This window comes from Stigmatopora nigra, chromosome 23 (genome assembly GCF_051989575.1).
Source record: "Stigmatopora nigra isolate UIUO_SnigA chromosome 23, RoL_Snig_1.1, whole genome shotgun sequence".
NCBI classification, from domain to species: domain Eukaryota; kingdom Metazoa; phylum Chordata; class Actinopteri; order Syngnathiformes; family Syngnathidae; genus Stigmatopora; species Stigmatopora nigra.
Window position 1 is genome coordinate 5,422,537 of NC_135530.1, and position 23,372 is coordinate 5,445,908.

The 23,372-nt window shown below is 35.9% G+C and overlaps 1 protein-coding gene across 1 annotated transcript; it reads right to left on the bottom strand.

Moving 5' to 3' along the window:
* Nucleotides 1-3,146: 3,146 nt before the first annotated feature.
* camk1da (calcium/calmodulin-dependent protein kinase 1Da) lies at nt 3,147-23,018 on the bottom strand. Its single transcript, XM_077709516.1, has 11 exons — nt 22,731-23,018; nt 15,017-15,148; nt 13,620-13,694; nt 10,925-11,063; nt 9,989-10,115; nt 8,688-8,763; nt 6,734-6,846; nt 5,248-5,326; nt 5,072-5,159; nt 4,810-5,005; nt 3,147-3,664 (listed from the first exon to the last, which is right to left on the bottom strand). The coding sequence occupies exons 1-11, from the start codon at nt 22,826-22,828 to the stop codon at nt 3,540-3,542; spliced, it is 1,248 nt and encodes a 415-aa protein (XP_077565642.1). The 5' UTR covers nt 22,829-23,018; the 3' UTR covers nt 3,147-3,539.
* Between the last annotated feature and the right edge of the window lie 354 nt (nt 23,019-23,372).

The following is a 23,372-nucleotide window of genomic DNA, read 5'->3' on the forward strand; positions in this document are numbered from 1 at the left end:
TTATATCTAAAATGGTCCGACCCACATGAAATCAAGTTGATGTTAAACCGGCCTGCGAACCAACCCGAGTCTGACACCCTTTTCTTAGACTTAAAATGAGTAAAAACCTTCTCTTCTTGGTTGCTCAGTTGGCAGGTGTTAAGAGAATTGTAGGTCAGAGAATCCTTTCAAATGTGCGGGGTAAATCAGGGTGAGGACTCGTGGCTCATCAAGTGAATGGAATGTGTTTGTGAGGGGCAAGAACAGCAGGATGTCGCTGAAATATTTCTCTCATTCATTCGGAAGGGAACGATAGTGTTGGAGCAAAATGGGGGTGCCGGATTTAACAACTCACAACAGTAGCATTTGACGATAGAATGCAGGGAAAATACATCATCCCACAAAAACCCTCGAGGCAAAGAAGATTGTCTTTCCTTTTTTTCCGATCTTAACCTGCAGACACACAAAAAAAAAATCTGGAAAATGTACAAGCACTTGTAAATCATTTGTGACACATCAAGTCATCAGAAGCACCGTAACAATTGAGGATTGAGTTCAGAAAATGTCAAAAACATGTGGCGGAAGTATAGAACTTATATATTTAAACAGAAGATATCATTTAATGGTTAAATTTTGTAAAAAACTAAGATTTGTCATATGTAGTTATAGGATGGAGTTTCTAAACACAATGTTTCCATGTTTTTTTTATACATAATTTAGATCTAAAACCAATAAACGAAACAATTGTCTTGAGTTTGCAGCATCTGTCTTTTGTATGCTTAACATCTGTTTTATACCAAATATCTTGTACCGTATTTTCACGACTATAATGCGCAAATAAAAGTCTTACATTTTCTCCAAAATAGACAGTCCGCCTCATAATCCAGTGCGCCTTATATATGGAAAAAACAAGAGAACCAAAAACGAAAAACCACCACTGTCGGATATTAAAACAACACAAACGCCTGAACTGAAACAATACTGTTAAATATGCAGATGCCATCTTAGTTTACAACATCTTCCATCATATAGCTTCTCCCCCACTACAAGATTTTACACAAAAAATCCAAAAGATCAACAATGGCTGGCTCTAGAGGTAACTGTGTAGTGAGTGCTTCATACCTGAAAGTCAATAGCCATTACCATATTTTCACGACTATAAGGCACACTTAAGTCTTAAATTTTCTCCAAAATAGACAATGCGCCTTATAATACAGTGCGCCTTATATATGGAGAAAATTTAATTCATTGAGGGTTCGTCGTGAAAATAGGGTACGCTCTATGATGGTAAACTCTTGCCTTATCGCCACATGCACCAAGTCTGCCACTGAAACACAAATAAATAAAAACACACACATAATTAGATACCAATAGCAAAGCGGTATGTAAAAAAATAAAGCAGCGGGTGGAAAAACTCAAGATGTTTTTGTGATCAATCAGGATTTATTCCAGGAAACAAGACAATCCAGCCTGTGCTGACATGGTGACTTCGATATGTGCACATGATTGTCAAAGGCATCTGATATACAAGCCCCATGAATGCACAAAGTCGGAAGCATGGGTGGGTTTGGGTTGGGGTTGTCGGGCAAATTACGGACGAGAAGCGGCGTGAGAACTTCATTCGTACAAACAATTGGCTTCGAAATCCATAAAAGCGAATATATCATTTGAAGTCATACATTCTTTCCTGTTTTTCACGTTAGAGACGATCAATGACATGATACACAGTTCCATAGGAGTCACAGCTTTTGGATTTCTTCCTTTAAAATGGCAAAAAACATAGGCCTGAGATCATTAAATGTTGCTTCACTGACACTGAAGTGGTACGGGAATACTGAGCCTTTGACCACATAGTCAAAATGTCAAACAGGGGGGGAATGTTGCTTTATCCCCCCCCCCCCCTTCCCCCAGGTCAGAACATTCCAAAAAAGACGATACAATCATCCACTCCGTCCTTACAAAAAGAGCAAAATATTTGTAAATTTATATTGACAATCTTAGTACATAAGATCTTTAAACATTGAAACGTGCCCAGAGCAGTGCATATTCATAATTAACGACATTTAATGAGTCAACAAAGATGGAGCTTTTTTTCTAGATAAAAATAATAATAATAATGCCATGGACTAGACTTTTCTGGTTCTTTTTGTAAAATGCATAGCAATCTATTTTTCAATATGTACATCACACAGGCTCTTCATGATAGATTCAGCCCTTACGAATAAAGGTTTCTCGTTAATGACGGTTGGTTTCCTCTGAGAAAAAACATGAAACTTGAAAAGCGCTATTTGTCTTTAGAATCATGAAATCTGAAGATTCAAAGTGACTATTTTGACACACGGATACATGAAAACACACTTAATCGAGACAGTTCACTAAGACAACATCCAGTTAAAAAATAACTAGCGGCTACACAAGACGACCGACATTGGTTCTCTTTGAAGGTTTTGCAAATATATATATATATACACTTTGTCCTCCATGCAAGTGGCTTCAAATAACATGTGCATAAATACTTACAAATACAAGCTCACAAAGCATGTCACCGGCATCTGAAAACCAGAACAAAACCCAACAAAGAAACTTTTTTTGTCCATTCGAATCGACAGATCGTCATATTTCGACATTAGGCATCGACGCTATCGGAAGAGGAGATCAATACGCTAGGAAAAAAAAATGATGGCAACTATCATATTAAATCATACAAAATCTACTAAAGCAATGTTATCTTTTTGCAAACTCATGAAATATTCTTTACTCCGATCTTTGGCTACATATTCACGATAAAGGGATCGCCTCAAATAACTGATATGTGCCGCAAAAATTAAGGCCATTATCGATATCCATATTTGTCGTTTTTTTTGAATGCGAGAAGTAGTAAGTAGTAAAATGTCTGTTTTTGGAGGCGGGAATGATAAGTCGTTAAAGTGTACGACTTTGTTAGTGAAAATGAAACTAAAGCGGCGGGTCGCCAGCACGCGGCGTAGCTGCGGTTTTCCCTGAGCACGACGAAATGCGCGGCGACATCATGGCTTGTTTTGAGACAAAAATGCAGTTTGAAATGAACGCGACTGTACAATCTTAACTTCCTGTTTGATAAACATTGGCAGCTCTTACGCGTAAAATGAAGAAAGCACAAACTTAAATGTTCAACAGTCGTCTGGTACTTTAAAAGCACTTCTTAAATGGCAAAAAAAAACATGCAACGTGGGCTGAAAAGAAAAAGGTCAACTCATCAAATGAAAACAAAGTCGGCGGAGGATTACGGGAAATCACCTGGAGGAGCTTTTCCAATCAAAAGCTGGTAATTAGCATGAGGTAGTGGCGACTGGTGGTCTTGATAATGGTTTTTTTGTGGTTACAAATCCTCCTGCTAAGTACACAAACTGCATTGTTACCAAAAATGAAAACATTCCATTCATTGGTGGCAATGGACGTCCAATCCATTTTGACTAAGGTTGGCCAATGAACGTTGGATTGGACGCCCAATGTCTCCAATGGCAAGGATTGAGGAATCACAGCGCCGTGGCCTCCCAACAGGTCTCCGGCGGAACCTGGCGTCACTTGGTCTCCGCCAGAACTGGGGCGGGTACCGCCGAAGGGTGCGGTCGACTCAGTTCGGACCCCGCCGTGGGGGAGGCGGCTGCCGAGGCTAGGCTGCAGGGGGTGACTGGTGCGGGGACACCTGGGGGAAGGTAATCACACTCAAATTGTTGAGCCGAAAATTAGTCATGTTTGATAGGGTTTTGGTCCAATATTTATGCATGGCATTTGAAGCATCGTCATTCTGGTACAGTGTTCCCTCGGTTATGGCGGTTAATGGGGACTGGGACCACCCGGGATAAGTGAATTTCCGCGAAGTAGGGATTCCCCATCAAAAAGGATTAATTTGAATTTAATTTTTTTTAATTTTTTTTATTTTTAATTTTTTAATTTTTATTTTTATATATATTTTTTACCCCCCTGTATACAGTACACCATATAGAATACAGGTAGAGAGAGTGAAATTCATATTATAACAAAAAAACCTGTAAAATATGTTGTTTCAATGTAATATTTGTATTTTTTTTTCCCAAAAAAATCTGCGAAGCTCTGAGTCCGCGGTTAGCGAGGTAACACTGTATTAACAAAAAATCTACTGGTAAAACTAAGAAAAAAAAACACAGTATTTTCACAACTCTAAAGCACACCGCATTATAAGGCGCACCGTCAATGAATGACACATTTTCTTTTCCATATATAAAGCACACTAGATTATAAGATGCCCTATCTATTTTGGAGAAAATTTAAGACTTTTAAGTGCGCCTTATAGTCGTGAAAATACCCAGCTGGTATTTGATTTTGAGTTATCGCAAAAAACCTTGACTTGCAATGTTTTTTTCCCATTCCAATCCGATGTCCTCATATTTAGATCCCTGGAAATCATTGCTTTTTTTTTACAATATTACGTGTTAATGTACTTCTCCGATTTTTCTCATATTTCATTTTATTATACAGCTGCCTGCATCTTAATTATAAGCATGGCCTTGCAATTAAAGAGCGTGTTTCTCGGTTTTAGTTATGTGCATATTATTATTCTCATACTTGTTGGCAATGAAGTATAAGCCTTGCTCTTGAAAGCCTTATTTAGTCCAAACAAAGAGGTGTCGGGGCGCCTTGGGAGTACTTGTGCCTGAAACAAGGCGGATTCAAGGACCTAGCTAAGAGCACGGAAGTACTGAAAACATACGTGAACGATTGGATCTGATCCGATCTGGCGACCACTCCAAAAATAGTGCACGGATACTGATATACTTAGTATTGGATAGGGACATCACTAGTACTACTCACATTCTTTGCGTGTAGCCGCCAAGTTATCAAAGGACGAAGTCTGGCTAGGCACCATTCGGTTTTCCCCCGCCTGGTCCTGACCCGGCGCCGGCTTTGGACTCGGCCTGGTGTTGGAGGCGTCCACGGCGCTCGCCGCGCTGCTTCCCAGCTGCAACCGCCTCATGTGGCGAACCACTACTGTGGCGTTGAAAGCTTGCTGGAACAATATGGCCATTGGTGAAGTGGCAGGAACCAATGGAAACCAAGCGAGGGACTATCTTACCCTCCATTTGCTCTTAGCGAAGTTCTTCCTGATTTGTCGGCTGACAGACTCGTGGATGTTCTTGCAGAGCGCCGTGTCCCCGGCGATCCTGAATTACAAGGACACACCCATTTGCGAAATTCGAAATGGAATGAAAACGGCCATCAATTTGATGTAAGAGTGAGTGCAAAGCTCACCAGGGGTGTCGTAGGGCCTGGTCGCAGGTGAAGCGCTTGGTTGGATCTTTTTCCATCAGATTGCTGATGAAATCCTTTGCTGGAAAACAATATTTACTGTGTAACCATCATGTTATGTCAATTTATCATCCAATCAATGGGTGTTTTTTCACACTTGTTTGTAGACCTAAAAATAAAAAATACAAATTATTTGGTGTGTGTATATACATATACACATTTTACACATGTACATGCAATGTACTACATGTATAAAATGTGTATATATGTACATGTAATGTACTACATGTATAAAATGTGTAACAATGTACATGTAATGTACTGCATGTATAAAATGTGTATATATGTACATGTAATGTACTACATGTATAAAATGTGTATATATGTACATGTAATGTACTACATGTATAAAATGTGTATATATGTACATGTAATGTACTGCATGTATAAAATGTGTGTATATATATGCATGTACATTTACATGTACATATATAAAATGTGTATATATATATATATACATGTACATGTATAAAATGTGTATACATGTACATGTATAAAATGTGTATACATGTACATGTATAAAATGTGTATACATGTACATGTATAAAATGTGTATATATGTACATGTGCATGTATAAAATGTGTATATATACATGTACATGTATAAAATGTGTATATATACATGTACATGTATAAAATGTGTATATATGTACATGTATAAAATGTGTATATATGTACATGTATACAATGTGTATGTATGTACATGTACACAATGTGTATGTATGTACATGTATAAAATGTGTATATATGTACATGTATATACACATTTTATACATGTACATGTACTACATATATAAAATGTACATATATATATATATATATATATATATATATATATATATATATATATATATATATATATATATATATATATATATATATATATATATATATATATATATATATATATATATATATATATATATATATATATATATATATATATATATATCTATATATATATATATATATATATATATATATATATATATATATATATATATATATATATATATATATATATATATATATATATATATCTATATATATATATATATATATATATCTCTCTCTCTCTCTCTCTATATATATATATATATATATATATATATATATATATATATATATATATATATATATATATATATATATATACACACATATATATATATATATATATATATATATATATATATATATATATATATATATATATATATATATATATATATATATATATATATATATATATATATATATATTCATTTCTATCACACACACATTTTTGTAATTTGATATACACAAAGTAATTGTTCTTAGTGGAATTTCTTGTTCCGAACACCATCTGCGTGTTCCCGCATCGATTCAGGGCTATAAAATAATATCACGGCAAACCCATGTGCTGCAAAAAAAAGGAGGAAAGGCTCACCGGAGTCAGATATGTCATCCCAATACGGCGTGTCAAACTCGTAATCGGCTCTGAGGATCTGTTCGAACAGCTTGGAGTCGTTCTCGTCGTAAAAAGGGGGGTAACCACACAACCTGCCGATGGGGAGATTGATCATTTGCACCTCCCTTTATTTATTTTTCACAAAATCATGAATAAAATCCCATTTTCAGACCTCTAACTGGTTTGAAATTGGAGGGTTACGGTAAATGTTGCTTTTCTGGTAGCCCTACTTCCAATAGATTTGATTTGATCTAGCAATGAACTCACTTCAATTCACAACATAAGGATGATTACATGGCATATGATGGGCCATTTTTTTCTTCTTTTCTCTGTAATACAGTGCAGTGAGTCAACTCTATTTCATCATTTTTTACAGCACTCCTTTCGGAGTCATTTGACGCTTCGCCCCATCAACTCGCTTGGAAATTTAGAGTGTGGAAGACAAATTGCTTGAATCCACTGTGGTAATGAACGCCAATGCAGCAAAACATCATCTGCGACTCATTACCAAACTTCTGAGATTTCCCTGAAAGACTCATTAAAATGCCGTTCCCCATCAATACACCCTCAGATTTTGCTTTATTTTTTTTCACCTAAGACACTTGGCTGACGCACAAAACCGCCCTCGCACGGCAAATCCCAGGTGATTATCATGGCTGATTACCTGATGTGATCTTTCCACCTGAGCAGCAGCTAAAAGCTAACAAGGTCTAAATCGGCAGACTAATTGTGCAAATTGTCAGCGGGGAGTGGCTTTTTTTCCTCTCTTCTCTGTCGTCTCGCACACTTTTCAGCACGCTAACCCGTCGCTGACCTCGATCTTTTGAACTCTGAACATTTGCCACGCGATATGGAAAAAAATTGGGAGTATTTTAAATTACCATATCGATACGTCGCTCGATAATGCATGTTTAATTATTCAGTGAAAAATGAGACATCAATTGCACCTGACAGATTTTTGGGGAATTGAAATTAAACTGCCCTGCCAATAATGTGAATTATTTCAAGTAGTGCTGCACCCTAAAAAATATTATATTGTAAATATTATATATATATTTGCTAATATAACAATATTGACTAAATCTAGTGACAAATATATATGTATAAGTACATATATACATCCATGCATATATATTTATAAGCACATATATACATACATACATACATACATACATACATATCTAAGCACATATATACATACATACATATATGTGTATAAGTACATATATACATACACACATAAGCACATATATACACACATACATACATACACATCTAAGCACATATATACATACATACACGTGTATAAGTACATATATACATACACACATATAAGCACATATATATGTACACACATATAAGCACATATATACATACATACATACATATATATGTATTAGTACATATATACACATGCATAATATATATGTATAAGCACATATATACATAGGTGTATAAGTACATATATACATACATGCATAATATATATGTATAAGCACATATATACATACACACATAAATAAGCACATATATACATGCATACATATAAAGTACATATATACATACATGCATAATATATATGTATAGCCACATATTTACATATATATGTAGAAGCACATATATACATACATACACATATATGTACATGCATGCAAACGGTAGGTCTTAACACTCAGCCATTTGTTTTGTTAAAAAGCCTGACAGGTTGGGGATGTCAATTGGCTAAGGGACATTTTTAACCCAATTGGGTACTACACATCATCATCTACCTGCAAAAATGTGCATCTCAAAACAGCAGCTCCATTTTTGAGCATGTAGACATGTCAAAATAAAGTTTGGTATACTTTTGGTTATATATAGTGGATCATCATATCATATGGCACTATTCTATACTTTTGAAAATGGACAAACGCATGCAATTTTCACAACTTACAGAATATACGCGATGACTCCAATAGACCAGCAGTCCACTGCTTTGCTGTATGGCTTCTGAGCAAGAACTTCTGGCGCTAAAAAGAAAAAAAATCAAATGAGTAATCTTTTGGCACATTTTATCACTGGCCAGGCTCCTTTTTTTATAACAACATTCTGCTTGTTTATGTACGACAGTGCCTGAAAGTGATTTCAAAGTAGCAGTGTTTAATGTCAAACTGTAGCTCTTTTAGTAAATAATTGTATAAAATTTGGAGGACAATAAATATTTTTAATTTCAGTTACCGTATTTTCACGACTATAAGGCGCACTTAAAAGTCTTACATTTTCTCCAAAATAGACAGTGCGCCTTATAATCCAGTGCGCCTTATACATTGAAAAAAGGTGCCATTCATTGAGGGTGCGCCTTTTAATGCGATGCGCCTTAAAATGTGGTGCGCCTTATACATGGAAAATACGGTATTTAGCTTCTACAGTCAAGTGTGAACTAGAATCCCCAAAAATATATTGAATAAACAATAGTACTTCAACCAATAGTGGCCTCCACGCAGAATAAAAACAAAAAATCCTAAAAAAAAACATGCTGTATTTTCACGACTATAAGGTGCACTTAAGTCTTACATTTTCTCCAAAATAGACATGGCGCCTAATAATCCAGTGCGCCTTATATATGGAAAACATTAAAATGTGCCATTCATTGATGGTGTGCCTTATAATCCAGTGCGCCATATATATGGGAAAAATGTCATTTATTGAGGGTGCGCCTTATAATGCAGTGCGCCTTATAGTCGTGAAAATACGGTACTAATGTTTTGTAAGTCTTTTTATTGGAGTTCTAAATATAAGGTGGGAAAAGGCATAGCATTTGAATAGAAGTTAACCAAACACACACTAGTGCTGAGTTTATCTGACTTTGATGATTTTAGAAAGCAGGATTAGGTTGAAAATGAGCTCTCCTTGTTTATCGTTGTTTGCGCAAGAAACTCGCCATTGCGTGTTGAGCAATCCCATGTTTATGTTGATGCGAACCGGTGTTGAACATCTGTCTCTTGTCACAACAGATGCAAACGCACTTGATGTTGACTGAATGAGGAGGATGGCTCAGGCAGACGCTGATTAATATGAGGAGTGCGTGCACACTAAATAAACAACGATGACCCGGCCTGCACAAAGGGTCAGACAAAAGCTGCATGCCCTCATTGAATTATTCATGTCTGCTTGAAAAAAAAATGTGTATCAGAAGATAAAAGCTCACTGAGTTGAGAGTGCAAATGACAATAAAAAAAAAAAAGAATCACGAACCGACATATCCTGGTGTGCCGCAGGCTGTAGACATGACGTTACCACAACCCTCCATCTTGGAAAGACCAAAGTCGCTGATCATGATCTTTGAACCACCTTGGGGATTAAAATACAACAGGTTCTCTGGCTAAAGGGAAAAAAAGACAGATGAAGAAGATGCTTGTTGGAGAATTTTATATTGAATTGAAATAGAAATGGAAATAATACATTTTGGGTTTTTTTTACAGGACATTGTTATACTACAAATAAGACCAAATCCAAATTTATTCATTTATCAAACTATAATGGAGTAAATGGTCAAGGGTGTCAGACTCGGCCCCTGGGCCGCCACTTTGACCAAGAACGGACCATTTTAGATATAATATTTAGATTTTTTTAAATATAAATGAATTAAAAGAACTGGATTAAAAGCCCTGAATATTCCGTTTTTTATAGTTCTAAAACAATGTGTATTTTAGCTTTTCTTTAAATATATTTTTAGATTTTACAAAATATTTTTTGAACTAAAAACAGAAAAAAATGATTAAAAAATGACAATTATCGATTTAATAGGGGGAAAATCAGGAAATTTAATATATATCTATACTCTTCATTTTAATTTGATCCTTAAATAGAAAGTCGGCACTCATCATTTACTTTCCCGGGCCACACAAAATGATGCGGTGGGCCAGATTTGGCCCCCGGGCCGCCACTTTGACACGTAAAATGGTGATGATTATAGACAAAATATAACAACATTCCAATACACTTTTACTTCATTTAATAAAAAAAGTACTACAGTATTTTTTAACTGTGGTAGTCTTCCATGAAAAGATATTGATCATGTTTGTAATCAATAAAAATAACGAGTCCCCTAATGACCATTGTATACTTGCAACTATTAAAGACCTTATTTGTATGAGCTTTAGTGACTATACTACTAATAGCTTGCGTTACCTTGAGGTCTCGATGCACGATGCCCATATTGTGCAGATAGTTGACAGCATCCAGAACTTGCCGGATGAGCGCGCTGGCATCTTTCTCAGTGTAAAAACCTTTTTCCACGATTCTGTCAAAGAGCTCGCCACCAGACACCCTGCGCAGTCAAAACATGATCAGTTTTCATATGTTAACGTTATTTTAAAGCAGGGGTAGGGAACCTATGGCTCGAGAGCCATATGTGGCTCTTTTGATGGGTGTATATGGCTCTCTGCCTTTTTAAAATCAGATTTTTCTACATTAGACTCTTCTGCATTCATACTCTCATTGATAATTATTGATTAGTGACAGTGAAATAATGTTCTCAAAATAATTCAGACTTTTCTTTACTTTCAAAGTGGTGAAATGAATAATAAATGCTCACATTTTCATGTATTTTTACTTTTAAATTCTGAGTATGGCTCTCTCAAGGAATAATGTTTGAAAATATGAATTGTTTATGGCTCTCTTCATCAAAAATATTCTCGACCCCTGTTTTAAAGCATATGAATGCATTGGCAAAGTATTTATTAGGTTGTAAACAAAGAGGCTTGATTATAGTATTGGCACAGTCAGGATCTGCTGTGAAGGAAGGTGGCGCCCCATGCTGGAGTACTACAACCTCATTAAACGGGAATAATGTGCTGTCATTTTTAGATTTGACTTCTCAAAAAGATAAAATCAATCAAATAAAAAAAACACAGTCAATGACAGCCAAAGAGTCAATTGCTGTCCATTCTAAAAGTACCGTATTTTCACGACTATAAGGCGCACTAAAAAGTCTTAAATTATCTCCAAAATAGACCTTATAATGCAGTGTGCTTTATAATCCAGTGCGCCTTATATATGGAAAAATACAGAAAACCAAAAACGAAAAACCACCATTGTCGGATATTAAAAAAAAAAAACACTAACGCCTGAACTGAAACAATACTGTTAAATATGCAGATGCCATCTTAGTTTACAAAATCCTCCATCATATAGCTCCTCCCCTGCAAGATTTTATACAAAAAAATCCAAAACATCAACAATGGCTGGCTCTCGAGGTGACTGTGTAGTGAGTGCTTCATACATGGAAGTCAATAGCAATTACTGTATTTTCACGACTATAAGGCGCACGTAAAAGTCTTACATTTTCTCCAAAATAGACAGTGCGCCTTATAATACAGTGCGCCTTATATATTGAAAAATGTCATTCATTGAGGGTGCGCCTTATAATGCGGTGCACCTTATAGTTGTGAATATACGGTAACAAAAAACAATAAAGACAGGAGATAAAACATAATAGATGCTCTTTCAAGATGGGCCGCCAATTTTCTCAACAAAATTTGAAACTGCATTTTTAAAGGACTCTTTTACAATATCACTTGTCACATTAAAACACAATGAGTCTCACGGCACTCCATGGCATGGATTTTTCTTTTCGGCGCCTTCCCCACGGTGTCCCCACGCTTACATAATATGAGTGGGGAACGAAAGCAAACGTCGACACGCTCGCATTGATCTGCTACGCCGCCATACGACTGCTCGTTCTCGGCCGTAGTTGATATCTCGGGGGAACAGTATATTTCAAACAAGTCGGGCGACTTAAGTGACGTTATGCCTACGACTTGATCAAAAATTGAACTGAGAGAATGAATGCACTTTGGTAAACTTGGTGTATATGTAAATTTGTTTTCAGTCTCAAACTACAACACAAAGGCGCAAAGAAATATGTAGCGGAGTGCAGCTTGCAGCTCAAAAGGCCATATCAAAAAGGATTTGGACTAACTCAATTGGGTTTGGTTCGGGAAGTATGTCGTAACCACACCATTTTTGATATAATATTTAGATTAAAAAAAAAAAAGGGATTAAATGAACTAGATTAAAAACCCTGAATATTCCGTTTTTTATAAATCTAAAACAATGTTTATTTTAGCTTCTTTTAAATATATTTTTAGATTTTATAAAATGATTTTTGAACTAAAAACACAGAAAAATTGATGAAAAAATGATAATTATTGATTTCAAAGGGGGGAAATCAGGAAAGTTAATATACATCTATACTTTTTATAGTTTTTTTATAAATGGATTAAAAGAACTGGATTAAAACCCCTGAATATTCCGTTTTTTTATAGATCTAAAAAAAAATTTATTTTAGCTTTTTTTAAATATATTTTTAGATTTTACAAAATGATTTTTGAACTAAAATCACAGAAAAATTGATTAAAAAATTACAATTATTAATTTAAAAGGGGAAAATCAGGAAATTTCATATACATATATACTCTTCATTTTAAATTGATCCTAAAACAGAAAGTTGGCACTCATCATTTACTTTCCCGGGCCACACAAAATGATGTGGCGGGCCAGATTTGGCTCCCAGGCCGCCACTTTGACACCGGTGGTCTAAAGTGTCCTTAGTTCTCACTGAGAAAAACTCCCATTAACTTCATGGATCAATATACAACTCTTCTGATTTGATCTTATTGTCTTGGGTATCAAAAAAACCCAAACACTAATCTGTTGCCATGAAGGTGCAAATACCACCACAGTCATGTAATCCGCCACCAGGACTTCCACCGAACGAAGTCCCAGACCAGCGCTTCCTCTTACGTAAACCTCTGGAAGAGGTGAGTAGGGCACTTTTGTGGGTGATCCACTCCCAATATTTACAAAAATAAATTCAACTCACAGTTGCATAATAAGGTAAAGGTGATCTGGACTCTCGTAGATGTCCTCCAGCGCCACGATATTTTCATGCTTGATCCTGCAATGACAATTTCATCACTATTAAAACAACGAAATGAGCCACAGTTTTCATGGGGCAATATTATTTCTCATTAGCATTCTGTTCCATGAATAGATTTGGAGTGGCCTGATTGGCATCCTCTTTCCACACCCTTTATTTTCCCATCCGGTTCATCTTTGTCACTTGATTTGGCGGCGGTTACAACACAGAGGAGAGCGGGCGCTTTATGCAAGTGTGCGCATGCCTTATCCTAATACCTCAGACGCAACTGATTTAGTGCGGGCATGTGGGTTAATCATCTCTTGCTCCGAGAGCGCCGGTAATTCCCCTTGGCTCGCTTTGGCGGGCATTCCCGCTAGATGACACCCAGGTAAGGACGGAAGAAAAATAATGGGTGTACAAGACGAGTACCGGATAGTACCAGATAATGCGTGTGGTGTATTTAGTGAGTGCTTTGGGGTGATCCTGAGGGAAAACAACTTGGAGAAGAGCCCTTGCGGATGCTTCAGTTTCACTCCAGAGAAGCATTATCCTTCATACAATTATAGGGATATGACATTGAATTGGATTGGATCACTTTATCCATCCCTTATTCGGGAAATTTCATTGTCACGGTAGCAAATGGGTGAGGATGCAGAAATAGGAAAGGCATTTTAGACATAAATAGATAGGTAATAAGTAAGTTAATAAATAAATACATGAATAAAATATAAGTAAATAAGTGTGTTGCTGAAAAATATATAAGTATATATATACACATACATACACATAGATGTACATGCATGCATATGGTAGGTCTTAACACAGCCATTTTTTTGTTAAAGAGACTGACAGTTGATGGGAGGAAGGATGTGCGGAAGCGCCCCTTCCTGCAATGAAGGTGCAGCTGTCTATTGCTGAAAGAGCTTCGGAGGGACTCCACAGACTCATGCAGGGGGTGGGAGGTGCTGTTCATGATGGACATCATCCTAGTCAGCATCCTCCGTTCTCCCTCTTCCTCTACAGAGTCCAAAGGACAGCCCAGAACAGAGCTGGTCCTCCTGAACAGCTTACTAAGTCTGTTCCCGTCCCTCTCTGTGTTCCAGAAACCCCAACAGACCACTGCATAACAGTATAGTGCAGTATTTTCCAACCACTTTTTGCATTGAAAAAATCTCCACATCTGAAAATCTTTTCATTTAAAACTATGTCACCTATATAAATCTATTTTTTTTTATACACTGACCTAATGACACCAAAAGTTGATGTCTGCAGATCCTGAATCCATTCCCGCTTGGAGTGATAAGTAAGGAATGTCATTCTGACTTTTAACATTGAAGCATTGGCGTGTGTTCTCTCACCTCCTCAGCACGGCGATCTCGTTCTCGATGCTGCTCTCTTTCCCCTTCAGGGCCTTTTTTGGGATGCATTTCACCGCAAACATCCGACCCGTTAGCTTCTCCTGGGCCAGGACCACCTCGGAAAAGGCTCCTCTGAAAAATAAAAGAGATCTGAAGTCAGATTTGAGCATGTGTCACTTAAATAAGAAGGCCAACGATTTACCACGGTCGATTCGTGTTTTTGCAGTTTGACACCATTTCCTTCACACAGACAGTTTTTGTCAGGAAAGAAAAAAATGGCATAGCCATAGTTACTCTCTCCAAATTTTGTCAAAGAGCCCAGGGAGAACAAAGCGAACAAATCTACATCTTATAATTGCCGATTTGCTGGAGGCATTCTTCCACTGACGGCAAGTTGAAATATCCGCGACACATTTAATAACGGCAAATGAGAGAAAATTCAAATTTGGTTGGGTGCTAATGCATGTTCTGGGGAGTCTGCGCGGTCGCAAGAAAACAAGCAACGTGATGAATGAAGATGAGCCCATTGTAAGATCATTCGCTGGAACCGACAAAATTTAGCGTCTGCAATTTGCTACCTTACTAAGTGGGTCCTTAAAACTGCTTCAATATTCACGACTATCGTCAGTTCCCGTATATGGTCGACGGACTGAATTCAAATATGGTTGCTACGACTGGGAATTTTAATTAACTCAAATAAAATGGAAGTGCTGGCAGTGTATGTTTCGCTGTCCTTTACAATAAGAGACGTCCAATCCGATATCCAATGATAGCAGCGACTGCAGTAAACGAAAAACCTAAATACTGGATTTTTTGGACTGAAAATGGCATTCATTCGCACTAGCCAAAAAAAATGCACAATGAAGAGTGGGGAAAAAAAACATATAAATCTCATTGGAGTGTAAATTGCATTTTGGGGAGATTTTGTTTGAAAATATTCAGGCATCATCTTGAAGGCTGAATATAACATAATAAATTATATAGTAATGTGTGAATAATTTCACATAGAAATCTCACCACGCAACTAAACCACAACAAAAACTGCGACAAAAACTGCCACAAAAACTACCACAAAAACTACCACAAAAAATACCACAAAAACTACCACAAAAACTACCACAAAAACTACAACGAAAACTACAACAATAACGACAACAAAAACTACAACAAAAACTACAACAAAAACTACAACAAAACTACAACAAAAACTACCACAAAAACTACAACAAAAACTACAACTAAAACTACAACGTATAGTCCGCAAAATACAGTAGTCACATCTTAAATGATTTAATATATTTACACACAAGCTTTTGCTTTCCAAAACACAAGTTACATAATATGTACGGTGCATATATTTTTAAGTTCCAAGGCAAAATGATAGCTAAAATGTATAACCCAGAGTCTAAGAACAGCCAATCAAATGTTGAAAAACAATAATTGACAGTCAAAAAAAGAATACGGGCTCGGTTTCCTGAAAAAAAATAAAAAATCACAGTAGAATATTGGAATGATACACAATAGCAGATCAGAAAAACAGAAGGTTTCCCACTCTGTGTTTTTCACACGCTTCTTCTTTTCCTCTCACCTCACGCTTACTACATTCGCTACCCTGACAAGTGATGATGGTGCCAGTTGCCCGTGGTAATAGGGCTCGGATTGGGACTGTCCGTCAACTGTATACACACACACACACACACACAAACATATACACACACACACACACACACACACACATGCACAAAACACCTGCCTGCTCTGATAATGGTTGTTGTGGTTTCCAATGACGTCAAATCTAGACAAAACAAGCATGTGGGACGGAGCGGTCGTGCGGTAACGGCACATTGGAGATGCTAGCCCACATTTACATGAAAGTAAAGCTAGACAAGGGATGTACAAATTACATTTTAGCTGGCCCAAATGCATTGGACGTTTATGGGCGCCAATGGCGGTGAATACATTTGGCTCTGTGGGGCTGGCCAGGGAAGGGACTCAAATAGAAGGACGAGGTGATAGTGACACATTTAACGTAAGAGACATCAGTGCTTCTCATTTGAAATGAGTTGAGGAGTAGTTTCTGTTTATAAAATAATGGAAAAGAAAGAGGGCACGGATGGAGATAATGCGGCACGGCCGTGAGCTTTCCTTTGATTTAATGTGGCAACAATGCAAACATTGTTTGGATTCTGACTTGAAGGATTTTCTGGGGGGTTGTCACCCACTTGTTAAAAAATAAATGTAAAAAATGCTTCCTATGATCACTATGGCAACAAGGAGGTGAGGTGCAATGGGCCCAGATTCTATTAAAAAGACACATACTGTATTTTCTTGCATATTTGTCGTATTTGTCACAAAGAAAATGGTAATTGAATCGAAAGTACAGCTTATATGTGCACAAATTTGACTTGACATGCATGAAATTGCCAAGTGACAAGGACAGAGTGCCATAACACAAGACAAATTGAATGAAATTCATGAAAAAAATAACCATATCTTGCATAAAATGTGGAAAAAACTCACTTACTTACCACGTGCAATGATTTTTCTTAAGATTTTCTCTTCAAACCAACACATTTGCACTCAATTAAAACCCTGAATATGCAGTTAGAAACTGTCAATCAGAGAAATTGAAAAATTCAACCACTTTAAATAAATAGAATAACTTGGCAGTGGCTAATATGCCAGAAAATATGATACATGAACACCAAAATTAGGAGAAGAGCTTTAATAGCCCCCTAATGTGCTTTATCCTTTTTGTGTAACATAGTAGTTACAATGGCACATCCCATAGGCCTAAATAGAAGACACCATAGCAGCAATTAAGAGCCAATTATAGTCCTTGCATTCAGTCCAATGGGAGGGAAGGAAGAATAAGCCAATGCTGCCTCAAAATTTGGTGCAATTATGAAGCTAAACTGCAATTTTGGCACCGAATCGCTCTCAAAGTACGTAATTGGCCCATACGGGGCGGCAGATGGAACGTGCGTGCTGTGGGACAAAATTAAACATTAACAGAAAAACAAGCTGGCATGCATGACGCCAAAAGGCCCAGTAGACCGAAGAGATAATCAATACAAGAGCAAGTGTCAGAAAACGAAACAAAAGATGGATTGAATCTTTTTGAAAGCTACTAGATCACGGCGCCACATTTCATTGATGAAAAAAGGACAGCGAGCATGTGAAAGAACAGCGGGCAGCGCTCATTGTCTGCGTTGGCGCACGCATGTCACACATACCCTAACGCAGTCTCACGTATGAATTTTTGCCATGGCAACAAAGACCCCCAACTCTGAATGGAAGGAGATGTTCCTTCTGTTTACATTTAGTAGCATGGAAATACCAATGGAAGGATAAGGATGGATTTTCTAAGCGGACTGTGACAAAATATTTTCAATAATCATTGGTTACTTTGTCAATCCCATCAGCTGTCAGGCCCTTTAAGAAAAATATGGCGATGTGTTAGGACCTACCGTATGCATGCAAGTATATCTATGTGTATGTATATATGTGCATGTATATGTATGTGTATGCATATATGTGCATGTATACGTGTATGAATATGTGTATGTATATATGTGCATGTATATGTATATATGTGCATGTATATGTATATATGTGCATGTATATGTATATATGTGCACGTATATGTATATATGTGCATGTATATGTATATATGTGCATGTATATGTATATATGTCCATGTATATGTATATATGTCCATGTATATGTAGATATGTGCATGTATATGTAGATATGTGCATGTATATGTATATATGTGCATGTATATGTATATATGTGCATGTATATGTATATATGTGCCTGTATATGTATATATGTGCATGTATATGTATATATGTGTATGTATATGTAGATATGTGCATGTATATGTATATATGTGCATGTATATGTATATATGTGCATGTATATGTACATATGTGCATGTACATATGTACATGTATATGCATATGTACATATGTGCATGTATGTGTACATGTATATATATATATATATATATATATATATATATATATATATATATATATATATATATATATATATATATATATATATATATATATATATATATATATATATATATATATATATATATATATATATATATATATATATATATATATATATATATATATATATATATATATATATATATATATATATATATATATATATATATATATATATATATATATATATATATATATATATATATATATATATATATATATATATATATATATAGATATATATATAGAAATATATATAGAAAGATATTTCAGCAACACGGTTATTTATTCATGTATTTATTTATTAACTTACTTAATTAACTATCTATTTATGTCTAAAATGCCTTTCCTATTTCTGCAGTCTCACCCTCTTGCTACTGTGACGATGGAATTTCCCGAATATGGGATGAATAAAGTTATCCAATATGGACTAAGAAGGGTTTAATATATTTGCCGTAAAAATGCACTACAAATATTACAACATTTTTATCTGCATTGCATTTGACATTTAAAGTGGATGTTTGCCAATATCTCATTTTGACTGAGACCTGCATTATTTATTTTATTCAAATATGAGTAAAAACTGAATATCTCTAGCTTTTTTGTTTGTTATTAATGAAAATATTGTTTGTATTTGTTTTTCATCCATTTGAAATTATGTCCATTCATTAGTTGAAGACTCTAAATTGACCCAAGGTAGGAATATTATTGGTTATCTGCCCTGAGATTGGCTGCCCTGACACCTGCCTGCTGCCAATAGTTGTCTGGGATAGGCTCCAGCACCCCCGCAACCCTGGTGAGCTTAAGTAGAATAGAAAATGAAAGGATAAATAGGAATTTGGAAGTGATTCCATATTACAGGCAAAGTGGCTATGACGCAAATATGTCCTGTTTTTCATACTTTTTTTACAGGATCATTATATGAGGGTGCTGTAAAATTCTTCAAGGTATGGGTTACATTCTAGTTCAAATTGCCTGTCCACAAGACAAAGCGTGTGTCGGCCAGGCGGGAAACTACGCAGCTCGAATTAAAAGCAATGATCATTCATAACGGGGTGAGAAGGGCGGCTAAGGTGTTACCATGGAAACCTCCGTGATTAAACACAAATAAATGCCACAAAATTGAGATGGAGCAATGGTAGGAATAGAGTCAATCTAACAGGGAGAAATCATTTCAATGTTATTTCAAGGACGTTTATAGAGAAAAAAAGACTGGCTTTTTTTTATTTGACAATATACCGTATTTTCACGACTAGAAGGTGCACCGCATTATAAGGCGCACCCTCAATGAATGACATTTTTTCCATATATAAGGCGCACTGTATTATAAGGCGCACTGTCTATTTTGGAGAAAATTTAAGACTTTTAAGTGCGCCTTATAGTGGTGAGAATATGGTAATTGGTATTGACTTCCAGGTATGAAGCACTCACTACACAGTCACCTCTAGAGCCAGCCATTGTTGATGTTTTGGATGTTTTTGTATAGAATCTTGCAGTGGGGGAGGAGCTATATGATGGAAGATTTTGTAAACTAATATGGCATCTCCATATTTAACAGTATTGTTTCAGTTCAAGCGTTTGTGTTTTTTAATATCCGGCAGTGGTGGTTTTTGGTTTTCAGTTTTTTTCATATATAAGGCGCACTGGATTATAAGGCGCGCTGTGTATCTTGGAGAAATTTTAAGACTTTTAAAATTTGAAAATATGGTAGTACTTTTTGGGGGAGGATATACCACATTTACCACATCTAGCCTGTTGGTGTTTTCTGCCAACTAAACAAGTACAGATGACGGACGGTGTCTTTAGCACGGTAACGCAGGCAAACAAATACTAACATAAAATTTAGAAATCTGTTGAACTCACTGGCCACCATCAATAACTATAAATATCCACTTTATAAACCATTTAATGTCTGTCGCTGTCAATAAGCTAAATGTTGTGGTGTCTCTAAACACAAAAAGGATTCTGAAGTCCCAAAAGTGGAGAAAAGTGAGCCAGAAGCGGGGAATTAGAGCATCAATTAAGGACAGCAAGCCCAGGGCGCCACGGCAACATTCCCACAATGCATCACCACCAGGGCTATAGCATATGACACCAGTGCACCGTTATACACTTTGTCTTTTTCGAGAACATCTTTCATTCCTTTCCTTTTCAAACATTGGTCCGTTTTAACGTTTAAAAAAAACCTGTCTATGAGTTGTCTACAAAAAATACAAGTTATTAATTATTAAGGCGTGAACAACAAAGCGACACCAGGGTAAGATGATGCCCAAAAAGTCTAGTGCATACACATTACTCAAAAGAAACCACTAAAATGCAGACGAGGTCCCACATTATGATTTTTTTTGGGAGGATATTACATATTTACTAATACCGTATTTTCACGACTATAAGGCGCACTTAAAAGTCTTAAATTTTCTCCAAAATAGACAGGGTAGTATATTATTTTTGAATAGTCAAACACAAATCCAAAATGAATCAATTTAACAAAAAGTACACAAGGGCTGGGCATTTTTTGCCCCCATATCCAATTTTGAGTTCTTAATTTATTTATTTTTGGCAAACTGGAGGCTTCCCCATTCACAATCTTGATTTTTTTTATACATTAAAAAATTATATGTATATATATATATATGTAATATATATATATATATATATATATATATATATATATATATATATATATATATATATATATATATATATATATATATATATATATATATATATATATATATATATATATATATATATATATATATATATATATATATATATATATATATATGTGTAAATATATATATATATATATATATATATATATATATATATATATATATATATATATATATATATATATATATATATATATATATATATATATATATATATATGTGTGTAAATATATATATATATATATATATATATATATATATATATATATATATATATATATATATATATATATATATATATATATATATATATATATTCTTTTTTAATTATTATTATTTTATGCAAACTGGTATAGATGGAACCTGTAACAACTGCAACCTTAACAACAACACACATCAACAAAACCCTGATCCAATCCGCATCTAGCCAACCATACATTTAAATCTAGTTTCCAGTTATAATTATTTTGACAAAAAAGAAAACCAACTCAAAGCTCATTGCGCTATCAACCCACACCTTCGTCCCCAATTTGCTTCCAAGTCTATCTAAATCCCTTCCCTGCTAATCCCAATCTACATTGAGTCCCCTGGGGTGTCGTCCAATCCGAAGAAGAAAAAAAACCATAAGAAGAAACTGCTCAAACCATTGCAGTCAACAACCAGAATATTCCCAAAATCTGACTTCTCATCCACTAAAAGGCAAAAATTCCTGTTTACCTCACAATACACCCCCTCACTCAATGATGCATGCATGTATGAATCCAAACATCTTAATATCACGGATGTCTATCGCTTGAATGGCAACCAATGAACGAATAGATCAACACAAACAAACTCCGCTTTTGAATGAACTGACAGTGAATAATAGCACCTGTCAAGCCTCAGTAGATGCAAACCATTATCCCTAATGAGAATATTTGACGCTCCAACGCTAAAGTACAATGATGTCACTGCAAAGTCACTTTGTAAGACGCCCAAGGAACGTCAAGGACAGTCAAAGTTGCATTTACTCACGTCCCGAGGACTTCCTTCAAATCGAACATCTTCTTGATGTCGTCGACTTGCTTCTTCCACGTCTCTCCCCCGCCGGTGTCTCCATTCTCCCGAGCCATGGCGACTATAAACGCCAAAAAGGAAGGGTGGGTGTGAGAATCTGATTTAAAAAAAACAAAAAAACTGAAGAATTAGAGGTGAAAACGGCTAGTTTTATAAGGGTTGTCCTCAGCTATGACAGGACCATGTGAGTCCTCCAGCAGGTTGTTGTGTCCCTGCTGCTCATCTCTCTCCCTCCCCTTGCTCCATCTCTATCCCTCTCTCTCTCCTCCCACCTTCCTCTATCCCTTGTCCCCCCTCCGGCTGTCAAACTTGCGCATGTACAGTCTTTTCCTGCAACAGCCTTGAAAATAAGAGCATCTGGTTTGGAAACGATACATTGGCAATGCTCATTTTCAATTCACACAGTCAGTTAATCTGCATATTTAACAGTATTGTTTCAGTTCAGGCGTTTGTGTTTTTTTAATATCAGACAGTGGTGGTTTTTCGTTTTTGGTTTTCTGTTTTTTCCATATATAAGACCCACTGGATTATAAGGCACACTGTCTATTTTGGAGAAAATTTAAGACTTTTAAGCGCGCCTTATCGTCGTGAAAATACGGT